Source organism: Geotrypetes seraphini, chromosome 2 (assembly GCF_902459505.1).
Source record: "Geotrypetes seraphini chromosome 2, aGeoSer1.1, whole genome shotgun sequence".
NCBI classification, from domain to species: domain Eukaryota; kingdom Metazoa; phylum Chordata; class Amphibia; order Gymnophiona; family Dermophiidae; genus Geotrypetes; species Geotrypetes seraphini.
In genome coordinates, this window is record NC_047085.1 from 441,522,403 (window position 1) to 441,542,040 (window position 19,638).

General features: G+C 41.5%; 1 protein-coding gene across 1 annotated transcript in view; it reads left to right on the forward strand.

Moving 5' to 3' along the window:
* GPR158 (G protein-coupled receptor 158) overlaps positions 1-19,638 on the forward strand; it is a 461,568-nt gene that overhangs the window by 431,342 nt on the left and 10,588 nt on the right. The window contains 1 exon segment of the mRNA XM_033932889.1: positions 16,866-16,971. Within this exon segment, the coding sequence (XP_033788780.1) occupies positions 16,866-16,971 (106 nt within the window).

The window sequence follows — 19,638 nt, forward strand, 5'->3', positions numbered from 1 at the left end:
GTATTTTGAAAGTCTCGATCAGTTCCCCTCGCAGTCTCCTCTTCTCAAGGGAGAACAACCCCAGTCTCCTAAGTCGTTCCTTATAGTCTAGATTCTCCATACTTTTCACTAGCTTCGTCGCTCGTCTCTGCACCCTCCCTAGCAGTTTTATATCCTTCTTTAGGTATGGAGACCAATGCTGGCGCAGTATTCCAGGTGCGGTCTGACCATGGCTCTGTAGAGCGGTATTATAACTTTCTCTGATCTACTCGTAATTCCCTTCTTTTTTTTTTGAAAATCATTTTTATTATGAGTCAACAAGAGAAACAAGCAATTCCCTTCTTTATCATGCCTAGCATTCTATTTGCTTTCTTCGCTGCTGCTGCACATTGCGCCAACGGTTTCAGGGTCCTATCTATCAGTACACCCAGGTCCTTTTCCTGTTTGGTCTTTCCCAGAGTTACATCTGACATACTATACTTGTGATCTTTATTTTTTCTGTCTTTTATTTATTCTTGTCTGAAAAACTATATAGCAGTGTTCTTCCATTACCAATCATAAGCCTCATGATGGTAATGGATTACATTATTTTGATTTATGTTAAAGTATTATTGTTATGTGGTACACCAAATTGTATGAACTGCACTGACTTAAACCTTGCTAATCACCTTAGATTATTCTGTTTATTTATATTTATTTTTTATGCCTACCTGGATGCTGTATTTAACTACATACCAGTAGCCAAGTTGGACCATAAATAATTCAATGAATAATTTTACACATAATGAATAAATTAACACAAAATCATAAATAGAGAAAGGAGATTATTTGTTTGACTTTGACCTATGCAGCTACAAGCTAAAGTGATTAGATGAAAGTTCCTTTTACAAGTCTGGTGTGTGTGAATCATTTTTATCGCACGGGTTTTGTTAAACACAGCAAAGCATTAGGTTTTGCATAGAGAAATGGTATGTTCTAAAATTCACCTGCAGAGAACATTCTGCCATATGCTGCATCATCAAACTATTAACACATGGTAATAGCCAATGGTGTAGCGAGGGTGACTGGTGCCTTAGGCGTTGGTGCCCCTCTCCTGCCTCACTTGCTACGTGCCCGTGCTGCCTGCATTGATTTTGGAGCTCTCTCTTATGTCACTTCCTCCTGGAAGATGTGCGGAGAAGAGCAACAGAGTTTTCGAGCTTTTTTTTTAAGTTCAAATAGTTTTATTGAAATTTCACAAAAGTAGAATAAACTGTGAACAACAAGATCAATCATCCAAAAATGGCAAAGCAACCGTATAGACTAATACATAGTAAGTATTCTGAAATGAAACATTGCAATGCGCAACCTAATAATAGTAATAGCAATATAACATGTAACTAAAGAAGAAAATGAAGGAGAAAAATAATAAAAATAAGAAATAAGGGGACTGCTTGGCTATTATGTGCATGGTGCATCATCAATTCGTAAGCATACTTTAATTTGAATTAAATCCATCTCAATCAATACAATAGTCCAGGAACGGTTGCCAGATAGTGTTTGTTTTATGCAAAGATCCCTTCCTTTCAGCTGCCACTAATTCAAACTTAGCTGTGAGACATGCTTGATTTCCACCACGCTGCATAGGATAAGGTAGATGAAGACTTCCAGTTTGATAATATCTGTTTAATAGCAATGGACAATAAAGCTTTGAGCAATTTGGCTTGCGGTTCAACAAGAGAAGTCTGAAGTCCATGATGGCCATACATCACTATTGCCAGTGTGATGGGTTCCGAAATGTGTAGTACGGCACTGATAGTACGCCAAATTTGAGACCAATAATGTCTTATGATGTCACATTGAAAGATCATATGATCTAAAGTTCCAGGTGAAGAGCGACAAGACCAGCATTTACCATCCATTGAGCTGTCTTGGTGTGCAATCTTGGCAAGTTTTATTGGGGTCCAAAATGCCTTATGTATAAGGAAAAAAAGAGATTGAGTAATAGCAGATGAGGCAAGTGCTGAGTGGGACATTTTCCAAATGTCGTTCCAGTCTCTGACGTCAAGTTCAAGTCCTGTGTCTGTACTCCAGAGAGAATAAAGAGTAGTGAGTGAGAAAGTGTCATGTTTTCTCATAATTTTATACCATTGCGATGATTCGTGTCTGGCATGAGAGATCTGATCGCACAATATCAAAATGTTAGGGAGTTCATCTGTAACAGGTTGTTGCTTCAGGTGTGCCGTAATGGCAGATTTTAGTTGTATCCATTTGAAGAAATGTGATTTTGGCAAGTTGCAATTCTCCGCCAACCTCTGAAAAGGGGTCCAGGTAGAATTTGAGTAGAGATGACACAATCGGTGTATTCCTTTAGTTTTCCATACAGAATTATAGGTCGGTGCATTTTGAATGTGAATTTTATTATTTCCCCAGATAGGTATTTGCGTAGTTTCACTCCATTTTGGTGAGAGCATAGCATCCACGTGTCGAATAGCTGTACATGTGGATGCAAGAATTGGTTGCATTTGCAAGAGCTCTGACTGTCCAATGAAAGGTAGATCCTCTAAAGGTATGGTTGTAGATAGAGAGCGTTCCAGCAGTAGCCAGCGAGGCGTAGAGCTATCATCAGTGGTATGGAGCCATCTAGAACCTTGTCGAAGCAAGAAGGCGATGTGGTAGTTTTTAAAATTAGGAAAGTTCACACCACCTGATTCTTTGTCATTCCTCAACTTTTGTAGGCTTATACGTGGTGGTTTGTTATTCCAGAGGAAAGTAGTGAGAATTTTGTCCAATTTGGCATAGAATGAAGGTTTCATCAATACCGGTAACATACTGAGGGTATAATTGATGACAGGAGAGATCATCATTTTGACTGTATCCAGTCTGCCCCACCAGGATAATTTCAGTGGGGACCAAGATGACGTTAACTGTCAAACTGAATCAAGAACATGATCCGTATTATGTTCCGAGGTCTCATCTAAATCCGGTGCAAAGTAAAGTCCAAGGTACTTCAATTTATTGGGCGACCATAAAAGTCCAAGCTCTTTAATGGATTGGCAGACTTCCGGACAGTTCAAAGGCATCACCTCCGATTTAGAAAGGTTCAATTTGTATCCAGAGTGAATAGAGTATGTTGATAGTATTTGGAGCAATGGAGAAATGGAATCAAGAGTGAGGTACAGCAAGACGTCGTCTGCGTACGCTGAGAGTTTGATGTCCACACCAGCATATGAGAATCCCTGGATGTGGGGTGACGTACGAATTGCAATCAGGAGGGGTTCCAATGCTAAGTTAAAGAGTAAGGGAGATAGAGGACACCCCTGACGTGTGCCTCTACTAGGTTTAAAGGGCAAGGAAAAATATTGTTTAGCATAAATTTTGTTAGTCGGTGATGTGTACAGTACTTTTACCATATTTATAAATATAGGGGACATTCCAAACCAAGATAGGACAGTAAACAAATATGGCCATTCCACCCGATCGAATGCTTTTTCTGCATCCAATCCGACTGCAACTACAGGATAATCAATAAGTTTGGCAAGTGAAATTACATGAGCAAAAGTTCTTGTGTTATCACTAGATAATCGGTTGGCCATAAAGCCAGTTTGATCCGGATTAATCAATTTAGGTAAGATCAGTTGCAGCCGATTGGCCAAGATTTTAGCATATATTTTAGCATCTGAGTTAATCAGGGATAAAGGCCTGTAGTTGTTTACTTTAAGCGGATCTTTATTTGGTTTGGCCAATACAATAGTAGTGGCCTCAGTGAAAGAGCCCCTAATATCTCCAGTGTTTTGCAAATATCGGAAAAACTCCAATAGGTAGGGAGAGAGCCATTTTCGAAACACTTGATAAAATTCAGTTGGTAGGCCATCTGGACCAGGTGCTTTCTTAGTGGACATAAGATTCATAGCTTCATCGATTTCCTCTATAGTAAAATCAGCATCTAACCCAATATTATCTGTTTCATGCAATATATTGTGAGTGAGGCCCTCAAGAAAAGGGATAGATGTACTGTCTGGTTGAATTTCGGACGTGTACAAGGTTGAGTAAAAGCTATGAAATTGTGTTAGGATCTCATCTGGCCCAGTAACTAAAGTGTCAGTATCAGTAAGAATGGCAGAAATTGTAGTCTTATTCCTCTTCCCTTTTAGATAGGAAGCAAGATGTTGGCCACATTTATTGCTATCAGAATAGTATTTAGCAGAGGTCATATATACTTGTGATGCAGCTGTTTTACTAAGACAAGTGTTATATTGGAATCTAAGATGTTGAAGTTTCTTCAAAGTTTGCATGTCAGTAGGATTCGTTTGATGTAGTGTCTCTAAGTGTTTAAGTTTAGATTCATAAGTGTCTAATTCCTGTTTGTTAACTTTCTTTAAGTGAGCATTATAAGAAATAATGGTTCCCCTTATGTACGCTTTAAACGCATCCCACACTGATATCCAGTTACTGTCTTGGGGTGAGTTGAAAGCAAAATATTCCTGTATTGCAGTTGTTACATGGGTGCGGAAATTCTGATCCTGTAGAAGGGAGGAATTTAATCTCCATGTGCTTTGTGGAGAAGTAGCAGGTAGGGTGTCCAGTGACAGTAGGACAGCCGCATGATCAGGCACACTGATTGATTTGATTTCAGAGTGAATAACTGATTTGACTAAAGAAGGGTCTATCAAGAAATAGTCAATCCTAGTATACGAAGAATGAGGTGCAGAGAAAAATGTATAGTCTCTGTCTTCTAAGTGAGTTATGCGCCATGGATCAGATAGGCGAAATTGGGCAATGATATCTTGAAGACATAACCATGTTTTTGATTTTTTGTGTTTATATACGGATTTTCTATCCTTTGAGGGATCAATAATCAGGTTAAAGTCTCCTCCTAGCACGAAGGGGGTATCCTGATAGCCATTAAGCTGATCAGCTAAAGCAGTGAAAAAAGAGCAGTCTTCTGTATTTGGACCATATAAGTTTAATAGATATAAATTGTGGGCGTTAATACATATTTTTGTGGACCCCCATCTTCCCTGGTTCTCAGTAGTATGAGAGAGAAGTTTTATGTGATTTACATTTCTAATAAAAGTAAGAACACCATTCTTTTTGTCAATGGCAGGTGAGAATAAAGGCGGATGTGCCCAGGGGAGAGATAGTTTGGAAGAGGAAACAGCGTCTAAATGTGTTTCTTGGAGAAATATTACATCTGCGGACAGAGAGGAAATGTAGTTTAGAATTTTCCTGGATTTGATGGGATTATTTAATCCTTTTACATTTAGAGTAGCACATGTAATAGGCATATATTATAGAGATATATAGGATCAGGTAAGTCTGTAATATCACACATGTATACCATAAGCATACAAACCATGTACAGTGGTGCCTCACACAACGAACTTAATTCGTTCCAGGAGCAAGTTTGTTATGCGAAAAGTTCGTTATGTGAAACGCGTTTTCCCATAACAATACATGTAAAAAAAAATAATTCGTTCTGTAGCATAAAATATGCTAAGATGACATAAAAAAAGATAAATTTTTGGTTATTATTTTTATTTAGATACATCTAAAAACATAATTGTTTTTTAAAACAACACATTTTTTAAATTTAAAGACAGACTAAGTAGAGTCTAATTTTACAGTGAGAGAGGGCAGAGTCTCAGCGGCAAAAACTGGGACTTAACTGTTCATTTTTATTTTTTTTTCTACCGTGTTTCCCCGATGATAAGGCAGGGCCATCAAATAAGACAGCCCCCCCTTTTTAGAAAAAAATGTAAAATAAGGCACCCCCCCGCAAATAAGCCACCCACCGATACCTGCGCTTACCCGAATCGGGTGGTACGGTGGGTGACTCCGTGTGGTCCCTGGCACCCCCGACACGATCGGGGCAAGAGGGAGCTCAAGCCCTCTTGCCCCCCCGACTCCCCGACACGATCGGGGCAAAAGGGAGCTCAAGCCCTCTTGCCCCCCCGACTCCCCGACACGATCGGGGCAAAAGGGAGCCCAAGCCCTCTTGCCCCGCCGATTCCCCAACTCCCCGACAATATCGGGCCAGGAGGGAGCCCAAGTCCTCCTGGCCACGGCGACCCCCTAACCCCACCCTGCACTACATTACGGGCAGGAGGGATCCCAGGCCCTCCTGCCCTCGACGCAAACCCCCCTCCCCCCAATGACCGCCCCCCCCAAGAACCTCCGACCGCCCCCCCCAGCCGACCCGCGAACCCCCTGGCCGACCCCCACGACACCCCCAACCCCCTTCCCCGTACCTTTCTGTAGTTGGCCGGACAGACGGGAGCCAAACCCGCCTGTCCGGCAGGCAGCCAACGACGGAATGAGGCCAGATTGGCCCATCCGTCCCAAAGCTCCGCCTACTGGTGGGGCCTAAGGCGCCTGGGCCAATCAGAATAGGCCCGGGAGCCTTAGGTCCCTCCTGGGGGCAGGGCCTGAGGCACATGGTCGGGTTGGGTCCATGTGCCTCAGGCCCCGCCCCCAGGAGGGACCTAAGGCTCCCGGGCCTATTCTGATTGGCCCAGGCGCCTTAGGCCCCACCAGTAGGCGGAGCTTTGGGACGGATGGGCCAATCCGGCCTCATTCCGTCGTTGGCTGCCTGCCGGACAGGCGGGTTTGGCTCCCGTCTGTCCGGCCAACTACAGAAAGGTACGGGGAAGGGGGTTGGGGGTGTCGTGGGGGTCGGCCAGGGGGGTCGCGGGTCGGCTGGGGGGGCGGTCGGAGGTTCTTGGGGGGGGCGGTCGTTGGGGGGAGGGGGGGTTTGCGTCGAGGGCAGGAGGGCCTGGGATCCCTCCTGCCCGTAATGTAGTGCAGGGTGGGGTTAGGGGGTCGCCGTGGCCAGGAGGACTTGGGCTCCCTCCTGGCCCGATATTGTCGGGGAGTTGGGGAATCGGCGGGGCAAAGAGGGCTTGGGCTCCTTTTTGCCCCGATCGTGTCGGGGAGTCGGGGGGGCAAGAGGGAGCCAGGCGGAGAGAGCGCAGTTAAGCGCAGTGCCTGCGCGGAAGGATGCAGCTCGGGCGACTTCGTTGTGTGAAACGAAGTTCGTTGTACGAATCAAGACATAAAGTTCGTTGTGCGCAGCGTGCACTGTGCGAGGCGTCCGTTGTGTGAGGCACCACTGTACTAGCAATGATATTATATAGAATAGCCAAGCAGTCAAAATAAAAAAGAAGGAAACAAAAAAGAAAAGTCATGTAAAGTGAGAAACTGGACAATTTACCACGGGTCAGTGAGCCAGGTGGAACTCCAAAGCAGCACTGCCCAGCAGAATCAAATATCCTTCAATATGTTGAACCCCTGCAATATAAAGGCACAGTATTATAACAAAAGACCAACTGTTTGATATGCTGTAATTTTCCTGTATAGTTGGAAAAAGCTGTTAGCATGTATTAATGAAGACAGAGATTAAGCCATTAGTGAAAAAGTCAGGTACAATCAATTGTACTCGGGCTCAGAGTTTCCAAGTATTCAGCCAATTCTGTAGGATTGGTAAAGTCTTTCGTGTGATTGTTATATGTAACCCTCAGGCGAGCCGGGTACATCATGCCAAATCTCGCTCCCAGTTGTTTCAGCTTAGGGCGGTATTCCAAAAGCTGCTTTCTTAGTTTGGCTGTTTGCTTTGCTAGGTCTGGTACAAATAAGAGTGTGTTACCCTCAAATTTGATCGGCGCCTTAGCACATGCTTGCTGCATGATCTCCATAACTTGTGTATATCTCAAGAGGCGCACTACCGTCGGTCTGGGATATTGCCCTGCTCTATTAGGTAGCGAGTTAGAGGGGACCCGGTGTGCCCTATCAATTTCGAATGGGAGATCAAATTTAAGATCAAGCAGTTTGGGCAAATTGGTTTGTAGAAATTCAGTCATATTGCGCCCCTCACGGGATTCTGGGATCCCGAGTATTCTAAAATTATTCCTCCTGGAGCGGTTACTATAATCCTCAATCAGCGTTTCTAATTGCTCTACACGTTTTGTGTATCTGAACAGCTCTTTTACATTATTTTCAGCTACAGACAGCCTAGTGTCTGTAGCCTGTACCTGGAGCTGGAGCTTTGCAAGTTCCTTTTTAAAGGTGGCAATCTCCTCTTTTATTTCATCGTTGTCGGCCTTAACCTCCGACCGCATGGCTCTGATTTCATCCAGGATGGTCTGGGTTGAGGCCTCCTCCGTTTTGGATGATGACGTTTTTTGCGGCGATACAGGGTCCGTGTTTCTTCTTTTTCCGGGCTTAGTAGAAGCCATCGCGCTTGAGACGCAATTTATCACCGCGTGTGCCGAATTTGGAGACTTAAATCATGCAGGGGGATCGATACACAGAGTGATTCTGCAGGAGCTGTGTTGCTAAGCTTCCACCATAGATCGCGCTCACTAGCGCCCCCTCCCCCCCCCGAGTTTTCGAGCTTTTGAATATGTCCCCTGAAGAAGGCATCTAAGGATGCGAAACTGGGATCCTAGTTGGGACCTTAGTCTTCAGTTTTGTGATTTTGATATTGAGAGTTATATTAATAAACAGTCCCACTGACATCTCGCTTGCCTTTCTGTCTGGTTGTTACATATTGAGGCAAGAACTCTTCCTTCCTTTGCCTGGCATGAGCAAAACTAACCCATTTGGAGACATTGCCTCAGTGGCAGCAATTTTGAATCTAGGGTGATATAATATCCTTAAGGGTTTCTGCATGAAGTTAGGGATATATAATCTGTGCAAAACGTAACAATCGTTGCTTCTCCTTACCATTCAGGAAAATATTGAGGAGTAAGTGAAACTAGTTTAAAAGTAGCTTAGAAGTAAAACATTGCACAATCCTTAGAATTGGTTTCTGAAATTTGTACAAAAACTTCCAAAAAGTTATAAAAGGTTCCTTTTACATTGCGGCTTGTGATAAAAAAAAAAAAAAAATGCTAATGCGACTTCATAAAAGGGGGGGAGGGAGTATGGCCATTGTAAAAAGAAAAAAGAAAAAACCTAGATATTCAGTATATTATTCCTGTATCAAACAGAAAAAAGCTAGTTTTATTCTGTTAATATTCCACCATAAATTATGAATGGATTAAGGCCCTCCTACCTCAGCTATTAAATGGTATACAAAAAATTATGGAGAGACTACATTATTATAATTTTTTCCAAAATATTCTTAAGAAACTTTAACTTGAGCAGCACAAAAGTCAATGAAGAGAAAATGCTTCTCTACAGGTTTCTAGTATACAAATATAGCATTCTGGATCTCCAAGCAGAGAAAGTGGTTTGCTAATAAAAAGTATTTTTCCCAATAATTTGAACTATCTTTGCAATGTGCAGTAGCTGGTTGCTCCATAACCCCCTACCAAGTATATTAGAGACTTATATAGTGGAACCATGCATCTCTCTGATAGACTCAGCTGGGTGCTGCAGTGACACAATGGAGGGACTAAATGTTGAAATGGCACATAGCCAGCCTTCAATATTGAGAAAATTCTCTTTAATTGACAGAGTGCTTTCTCTTGTTATAGAAATTGAAGATTAGATCTATGTTTTGATTGGAAATGGAATGTGTTTGCCCAATAGGCACGCTAAAATATTAACACCTAGTCCAAGACTATTGTTAAATTATAGCTTTAGCATACATATGATAAATAGTGCATGAAGAAGAACATGCTTTGCTATTTACTTGCGCCTGTTAGATCCCACATTGTTTATGATATTAATTAGCATACATGTGTGCACTAATTTTAGCAGATGTGTACCACCCTTTGAACCTTCAAACCTCCCGAAGTTGCCCGGTAAGAGGGATGCCCACTCCCTCCTGCTGCCACACCCCAGAGCCCTCAAACCACCCCTAAAGTTGCCTGGCAGGAGGGATGCCCACTCCTTCCTGCCGCCACACCTATGGAGCCCCTGAATCTACCCAGAACCCCTGACACACCCCAACCGGTGATACCCTCCAAAGCTCAAAATCCCCCCGACACCCTTCAAACATCCAGACAACTCCCTGATGCCCCCAAACATCCAGATACCCACCCTGTACCCCTAAGACCACCCGAACCCCATTACCTTTGACAAAGGAAGACCAGCTGGAGGGATGCCCACTGCCTCTGGCTGGCAGGCCTGTCTCTTCAAAATGATAGGTCATCACCTTCCCAGTGCATTCTTGGATAAAAGCAGCATGGCCTAAGACTCTGGGCCAATCGGAGTCTTAGGCCATGCCCCTTCCATCCCAGGACTGTGTCGGTGCCCAGAGGTATTTTCCAAAACCTGACAGTCTGTCCAGATTTTGGAAGGGCCCCAAGCTCGGTGCCGTATCTGGAGGGCCTTGACGCATGCATGAACATTGACATGATGACATCACATGAACATACATGATATCATCACATTGACGTTCATACATGCATAGAGGACCTCCAGACACAGCCCCGAAATTGGGAAATGAGGCACAAGGTTGGTGAGGGGGTGAAGATGGGGTGGAGTGGGGCAGGGCTGAGGCAAAATGGGGTGGGGCCAGGTGTCCCCCTTTTTTTTTTTAAAGAGGATAGCTGGTAACCCTACATATGGCAGTTCTTATACAGAGGGATCAATATTCAGCATGATTTATGTGAGTAGGAGAGATTAGTGTCATGGCAGTCCAGGTTGGAGTTAAGGAAAAACCAGCAGTTATATAGGCAGCAGCCATATTCAGTGCTGGTACTCACATAGCTATACCTGGACAAGTTTATCCATGTGCTCACTGAATATCTGCCAGGAACTGGATATGACAGCCTGACAATCCTGGTTAAGATCTCTCCCTGCCCATTGCCCCTTCCAAGCCTTCCTTTATTCCTCTTCCAAGCCCCTCCCATTAGTTCTAAATAATCTCCCACCTAATCCCCCTTCTAAATCTCCCCAGTTCTGATCTCGTTCTAGCCTACCCCCCCTTCCAGGCCTCCCAATTGCTATCTCCCCTGCTCAATCTCTCTTTCAAGCTCCATAGTTCCAATCTTCCTATATTTGATCCACTTTCCAAGAGCCACCCCTCCCCCCCTAAATCCAAGTCCTGCTCTATCTGTCACCAATCCAACCCTCCCCCCACCCTTTGGCCCCTCATCACCCCCTGGATTTAATTATTTGGAGGTGATTTTTGATGGGCCAGTGGAAAAGTGGCTTCCCCCCCACTTCCATTCTTACCCATCTGATTCTGGGTTCAAAAATGTCAGCAGCATCCCCTAGTGGAAGTCTCACAGTACTATTGTTAGATGTCATTCTTCCATTTTGTTCTTTTATAGTAAGCCAACTCCCTTGAGATATTACCCCAAGACTATCACTGCTGACATCTTTGAACCTAGAGCCAGACAAAGTAGGAGCAGAAGGGGACAGCTCCTGCCCTGGCCCATTAGACCAACAGTTATCACTTCTGGAGGGTTATGTTGGAGACTGGTAGAGCAAGGCTTGGATTCGGAAGGGGCCTTGGAAGGGGGATTGGGCAAAGGGAAAATCAGAACTGGGATCCACTGACCTCTTACCCAGGTTGCAGACAATATTTAGCCAGCACTCAGGTAAGTACCAGACCAGTGGTTCTGCAAGTGCCCAAATATTCAATGCCACCAACATTTAAAATTAGAGGATAAAGTAGCCAGCAACTGTCAGCATTTTAAAATATGCTGACTGCTGTAAGCTGAATACTGGGGGGGGGAGGGGGGAATGCTCACATGTGTACGCACTACCCCTGTGCTAAATAAAATTTTATATTTGGCTTAGGGGTCATGTCTCAGGGCAGAGAGTTAGTATATTCTGCACTAATTGGTTAGCACAGCTAGATTGCTCCACACTAACCAATTAGCATGTGCATAGCATATGGGTCCTTTCTGCTTTGATAATGGATGGCGGTATGGGATCAAGCACTAATCAGTTTTAATGGCTACACACAATGGCAAAATAGGAATTTCAGCTATTTTACCCCAATGGTAAAAATGGCCTTACCGCTAATTTTTTTTTTAACCACTGTTTGGTAAAAGGACCCCTTATGCTATTGTAATACCCTATATAGATTATTATAACAGGCTATGTTATGGTTTACCAAGGTCATTTTGCATGCTATGCATCTGGCTCAAAATTCAGCCATAAGCCAAATTTCCATGGTTTGATTCAAACTCCTCTTACTGACATTTAAGTGTACTCGCTGGGCAGCTCCTCAGTATCTCTACTCTCTTATTACTCCCTATATCTCCCCCCCTCCCCCCGAGAACTCCATTCAGCGGACAAGTCCCTCCTGTTGGTACCCTTCTCCTCTACTCCTGTCTCCGTCCCTTCTATTTTGCTGCGCCACATGCCTGGAACAACCTGCCTGGCTCGTTACATCAGGCTCCATCTCTGGCGGTATTCAAATCCAGACTGAAAACCCACTTATTTGAGCTGTGTTTGAATCCTAACCCTACTAACATATCTGTCTGTCATCCCCTCTGGTTCCCTACCACCTCTCCAGCCCCCTCCAATTCCCTTCTTGAGCACTAAGTTCAGACTCCCCTTTGTTTTATGTGATTCCACCTCACCAGTCCCTCGCTAATTCGCTGCATGAGCACTTGTTATGACTCCTCTTTTGTCCTGTTTGTCTGTCATAATTATATTGTAAGCTCTTCTGGGTGGGGACCGTCTCTTACATGTACAATGTGCAGTACTGCATGCGTCTTGTAGCACTATAGAAATAATAATTTGTTCCTTTTTGATGTAAGAACCATATAACAGTTTGCAAAAGCACAGGTTAAATTTAAACTTGTGTTGTTCTTTAACAAAAATCTTTTATAAAGCAGTAGATTACTAGATCTATTGAACATTCCTTCCCTATGAGTGACCAAGGGGTTATCTACTAGAAAGTAAAAGGGGTGAGTGCAGCCAGAACATTTTATTTTTCTTGCCATTTCCCATGTCATTTTCATTATGTCATCACGGAGCCATGTCAGTAAGAGTGCTTGCTCCCTTTTGATTGCATATGATCAAATATGCAATTGGAGGGGGGGGGATTCTGTTCCTTTTTCTTTGACAACAATGTGAAACACATGGGAACTGTCAACATTTTCTATGCCATTTCAAATGAATTCACATCCCTAGATGGAACACTTTTGAGCCCTTTTTAAAGGGTGTTAAGTCCTAACATGCACTTAGCATAGCAAAAATAGGGCACTTGCAAACCATGTGGATGTGTTTTGCAATATTTTGCCTGTTTGCAGTTAATAAATGAAGTGGTAGCGATTTTTTTTTTTTTTTTTAATATGTTTTGGAGGGGTCATGCCATGAGCAGAGAAAGAGTGTAGAAGTGTATAACCAGCTAGTATGTTCACATTATCATGCACTAAGCAGGATGGGAGTAGGATGGAGAGGGGGGGAATCCATCAAGGGATGATAACTCATTTAGCATATGCTAAACTCTGATACCCATAATATTCCTATGGGCATCTTACTCCCTGTTTGATTAAGGTGCACTAATCGAATTAGCTAACGCGTCCATAGACTAACATGCATGCTAATACATGCTAAATCGATTAGCATGCGCTAATCGATTAGTGCACCTTAGTAAAAGAGGGCCTTAGGGCTAGATTCACTAAGCAAACCGATCGTGTACCGATCGGTCTGCGAGCCCTTTGCAACCAAATTTCCCTCCAACCCCATTCACTAACGCCTGTAGCGATCCGATCCCGATCCTCCTATGCAAATTAGTAAAATCTCATGAAAGATAGTATGCCGTTTTGCAGGTGCCATGAACATTTGCAACAGAGTTCATATCCTTGAGAAAATAAATGACATAAGAAGCCTACAAAAAGTGCAAGGCTGGTTGAATGTTTGCCCAATAAGCATTAAAGATAAGAAGTGCCCAGTGGTATAAATTAATATCTGGTTATTTGGAGCATTGAGATAAAGCAGCAGATTTCTGCATCTCAGTATCCTCGAATTTGGACTTGGAGGATGAGATGTACAGCGTCAGCATCTATGAGACAAACTTGGTTTTTTTTGTTACATAGAAGTTTTTGGACCCCTGTTAGATTACAAAATGTAGATAGTTCTAAGTCAAATAGATGCTGGCATTGTCGTCTCAATATAGGGACACTGGATCATCTGCTTTTCTTTTGTCCCTTGATACTTAAATTTTGGCAATCCATTTGGAGTCAAATCAATAGAATACTGGAAGCTCCAGTGGCATTGCTGTTTGGCACGTTAATGAGGACCAAGAGCCCAATAACTTCCCATAACAACAAATTATTTTCATCATGATGGGAGTCGCTATACATCTTATTCTGAAAAACTAGAAAAATTGGGATAGATTAAACTATAGTTTTTGGTGGGAATCCTTGTGCCAAACTTATAAATTTGAACATATGAGAGCAATACAATTGGGACATTATAAGAAATTTAAGGATGTTTGGGACCCATTGACAAAATTTTGTAAAGATTGATTATTGGATTTAGCCCTTTGATTCTGCACATCCAGGATGGGTGGGTGGGAGGGGGTATGTAATTAATTAATTATTTGATTGCAAGGTTGTTTATCTTGATCATTTGCATTATATTAAATGTTTTTACACTTTTAGGAAGGGTAGGTGGGGAGGGGGAGGGGGTTATGTATTTATTGTATCATTTGAAGGAATTGAGTGCTGTCTATTGAGTGAATTGATTGATAATATGTTGCACTTTGTGCTATGAATAAAGATAGAAAAAAAAAAAAAGAAGTGCGGAGTGATGCACTGGAATGCAGAAATCCAAAAGAACTATATGTGATAGGAGGCAGAAGGCTCTTGTGCATGGATTAGAAGAGAGACCTTGGGGTGATAGTATCTAAGGGTATTAAGGTGGTTAAATAATATGACAAAGCAGTGTCCAAATCTACAGTGAATGGATGCTCAACTATTAACAGAGAAGCATAATCACCATAAAGGAAGGTGGGATAATTCTCCTTTGAAGGTCATTTGAGAGGACCTGCTTTTAGTATTATGTTTACTTTCGGAGGTTGTATCTCAATAAGGATTTAAAGAAACTGAAGTCAGTTCATAAGAAAGCAGTCAAAATATTAGAGATCTGCATCAAAAGACTAGAGGTCCTAAATACGTATACCGTGGATGATTGAATGGACAGAGAGGATATGATACAGACCTTTAAATACTTGCTAGATATTAATGAACAAATGATTTTTTTCCCCCCAAAAGAAGGGACCTTGTAGAACTAGAGGATGTGTTTTGAAGCTACAAGGAGGTACATTGAACAATAATCCCGGAAAATATTTTCTCATGAAAAGGATAGTGGATAATTGGAATGCCTTCTTAGAAAAGGCGGGAAAGGCAAAAACAGTGGAGGAATTTCAAGAAAAAGTAAGATTTGAACACTGGATCTTTAAAGGTAATAAGAGACTATAGCCTCTGAGAAACTATAGCCTCAGCACTCTGAGATTGTGGGTTCAAACCCACACTGCTCCTTGTAACCCTGGGCAAGTCATTTAATCCTCCCATGGCTTAAGGGACATTAGATAGATTATGAGCCCACTAGGACAGACAGCAAAAAATGTTTGAGTGCCTGAATCAATTCATGTAAACTGTTCTGAGCTCTCTTGGGAGAACAGTAATGAAAATTGAATAAATCGGTCAAAAGAATAGCAGTGGAATGAATGTTGCACTTCTGTTAACAAATGGGAGTGGTAACCTGCTTGAACGCCCCCCCCCCCCCCCCCCCCAATATCAAAGCATAAGTGAAGTGATTTGTACAGAATGACAGTTACTAGACAGACTGGATTGTCCATAGTAGTCTTTGTCTGCCATAATTTACTATGCCAAATAAAAAATCCCTCAAATTTTAATACATACAACAGCCATATTTATAAAATAGCCAAATCATACTGATCTTGCTTTTTTAGAGAGCAGAATTGCTCATAAATATTTTTTTTTTTCAATTGTGTGAAGCAGAACATTCCACTATAATAATGCAGGCATTATTTTTCTCCTAGGTCCAATACAAAGATTATACATTGCTGTATATTACAGCTGGTCTCCGATGCCCTTCTTAGTAAAGGCCAATGACTTACACTTTAATTCTGCATAAGTGATTTTATTGAATTCCCAAATCTAGTGTCAGTGCACAATACTGAATGTTTATCTGCTCTACACTGCAACTCTTCTGGTGGTTAGGGAGGTATTCAGATTGTCTCCCTTAAACTGAAGATCTGCAACGTGTCTTTTCTCTAATACCAAGGACTATGCAGTTCTACAAGCTCAAGCTAATGGCAGCTTATAGGGAGCTAGTGTTAGCACCCCTGCCTCAGCACCCTGAGGTTGTGGGTTCAATCCCTGTGCCACTCCACAATCGTGGGCATGTCACTTAACCCTCCGTTGCCCCAGGTACCATAGTTAGATTGTGAGCCTGCCAGGACAGATAGGGAGAAATATCTAGAAACCATTTCAAATATAAGTGGTATAAGAAATATAAATGAATAGTACAATATTTTACTTATTCAACCAACCAGTCCCTATAGATGTACAGAATCTGCTACTCTGTTTCAAACATATTTGCTCAGTTTTAAAACTCCTCAGTTTTTGTTGGTTTGGCTTTTGGAATTGATTACCATTTCTGTATCCAGATGATATTTGGCCACCTTCTTTACAGGGTATTTTCTTGAGTTTCATACATCAAAAAAAACCTAGCTGATATGAAACAAGAAAACCTAAACCCTTTTTATATTGACATAGAAAAGGAGAAAAGCCTTAGTCAATGAGCTTCAAATGTGTTCAATGTATCCCAAACCCTTGTAGTATCCAAAATGAATGAATGATAAAAATATCTACATGGTCAATATTTTTGAGTTGAGTTGGAATTACAGTTACACGTATGATTTAATTCAAAAGTTTTCATATTGAACTATCAATAATTTTCTGATTTTTATTCATGTCAAAAATACAATCACAAAAAAAGCAATATTTTTTTTCTCTTTTCAGGTTCATCCTTGCATCAAGACTTCAGCCAGACTGGATGCTCATGTTATTTTTTGTCCATACTCACTTGACTGTGACAGTCACAATAGGTTTACTTCTAATACCTAAGGTATCCACATTATAATTTAATCCATTGCAGTTTGTTTTTTTTTTAATAAATTAGCTCAGTATAGCCACAGAGTGATTCTCATAAGAGAAAGAAGAGGGAGTTGGAAGTAAACAGAAAGATACAGGGAAAGATTCCCTATTATTGCCAGTATTATTGCAGCATATTTTTGTGGCATTTATCTTCTCCTGTCAACAAGATCTTCCTGAAATCTTGATCTGACTTCACTCCATGATTTCTTATCAATCAATGTCTGTTTGCTTACGATTCTTATTTATTTATATATTTGGTTTTATAAAGCTAAATATATGAGGGTTCTTCAAAAAGTTTCCGCATTTTCATATTTTCATGGGAACTGGTTGGAGCAGGAGAAGTGGTAAGAGGGTGTGCAATAGAATGTCATATGACTAGTCATCTGAGCCATCTTCTTTATATTATCTAATGCTTAAAGAATTTTCAAGTTACCATTCACTAACCTCAGATAGCGTTGCACATAACAACTAAAGTGCACATCAATGTTATTTCATTTAAGGATTTTCAGATTGCCACCCGAGTAGTATAACTTCAAGGTGGTGGAGATATTCATTAATCCCGTCTTAACTTTTAAGTCTTATCATAACTATTTACTTTAAGTATGCAACATAAATAAATACTAAATATATCACTCAAATTTAACTTTTAACAGGTGATCAAACAAAGTATTCCTTTCCAAAATATGAAGTCTCTTAGAACTGAGGACTGCTCCACAGGAAGTAAAAAGACACACTGGCCATGCTTAGAACAAGTACTATGTAGATATAAGGGCCCCCAAATATTTCATTAGGCAGTCATACAAGATATTTCAAGTCATGAAAGAGCCAAGGTGAGTATGTTCCATCAAAGTATGAGCAGGGTGGAGGAGTCCCCTCTTAGGTGTTTGACAACCTTGTTGCCATGCCACACTATTATCTTCGATCCAAACAGACCGGGGATTTTAAATTACAGTCCACTTGAGGGGGCAATACTTTCAAAACAGAACAAAACACAAAAGACCCCCCTCTCATCAATACTATTAAACAGCTTTAGTAGAGCCATAACATTTGCCATTCCAGTAGAAGCAAGAATTCTTGCTCCATGCAATATGTTATGATTAAAATTCAAGCACCTTTCTAGCGACATTGTACCGCTGCTATGGCGCCTTGCTGAAGAGCTTATGAGCACATTTAAATATTTAAAAATCTTTAAATGTTATATGATGATATTATTATTATTTTTTTAATATTCTTTATTCATTTTCAAAATTACATTAAGTGTTAAAAATATTCATTCAGATTAACATTTACTTCCTCACTTACAAACAATCATTGATATATTACATAAAAACATATCCCTTCCCCTTTCCCATCCCACCCACCCTTATATTCCATCATCATATAAAACATGTATTATTTGAGAAACTTGCCCAGTATTGATGAGAGGGGGGTCTTTTGTGTTTTACATATCATCTTCAGCAGGTGATGCCTGGGAACCCTACCAGTATGCATAAAAAATAAAAAGAAAACCAACCCTTCCTTTGTGAGCCCAAGTAACATAAGCTAGAGAAAAGAACTTCACAAACTAGTCTGAAAGGCTGTGGTGTAAATGCTATGAGCAAGAAACATCAAAAGAAAAGTGAGCAAGAAACATCAAAAGAAAAGTGAGACATAGCCCAAATTGAGCTTATGTGCTTTGACTGATCCAAAAGAAATTAAGAGGTTAGAAACATAGAAAAAAGCAGCAGAAAAGGGCTATAGCCCACCAAGTCTGCCCATTCCAAGTATCCCCTCCCCTGAATTTACTCCCTTAAAGATCCCACGTGAGTATCCCATTTTCTCTTAAAATCCGTCATGCTGCTGGCCTTTATCACCTGGAGTGGGAGTCTGTTCCAATGATCCACTACTCTTTCGGTGAAGAAGTACTTCCTGGAGTCGCCATGAAACTTCCCTCCCCTGATTTTCAGCGGATGCCCTCTGGTGGTGGAGGCCAGGTTGTAGGCAATCTGAACAGACAAAAATCTGATACATTTTCATTTTCTCCCTTTCTCTAAAACCTGGCTTTCAAAGTCCTTGAACACGCTTAGGAGATAAAAACACCACACCAAAGGTTCTTCGCTTCTGAGTCCAGCCGTTTGTCTGACAGCATACTTATGCTGCATACTTAGGGCTCCTTTTACTAAGGTGCGATAGGGCCTTAACACGCGGAATAGCGCACGCTAAATTGCCCCGCGCGCTAGACCTTAATGCCAGCATTGAGCTGGTGTTATTCTAGAAGCGTACCGCGCGGTTTAGCGCGTGGTAATTTTGTGCGTGCGCTAAAAACGCTAGCGCACCTTAATAAAAGGAGCCCTTAAAGTAAATAGTTATGATAAGACGTAAAAGTTAAGACGGGATTAATGAGGATCTCCACCACCTTGAAGTTATACGACTCGAGTGGCAATCTGAAGATCCCTAAATGAAATAACATTGATGTGCACTATAGTTGTTATGTGCAACGCTATCCGAGGTTAGTGAATGGTAACTTGAAAATTCTTTAAGCATGTGACTAGTCAGTCAGGCAAGCCTTGCAGGTGGTGTTGTAAATTGCTTATGAGAGATTTAATAAATAGTGTTATAAAAAATAAAACTGTGGAAACGTTTTGAAGATCCCTGGTAT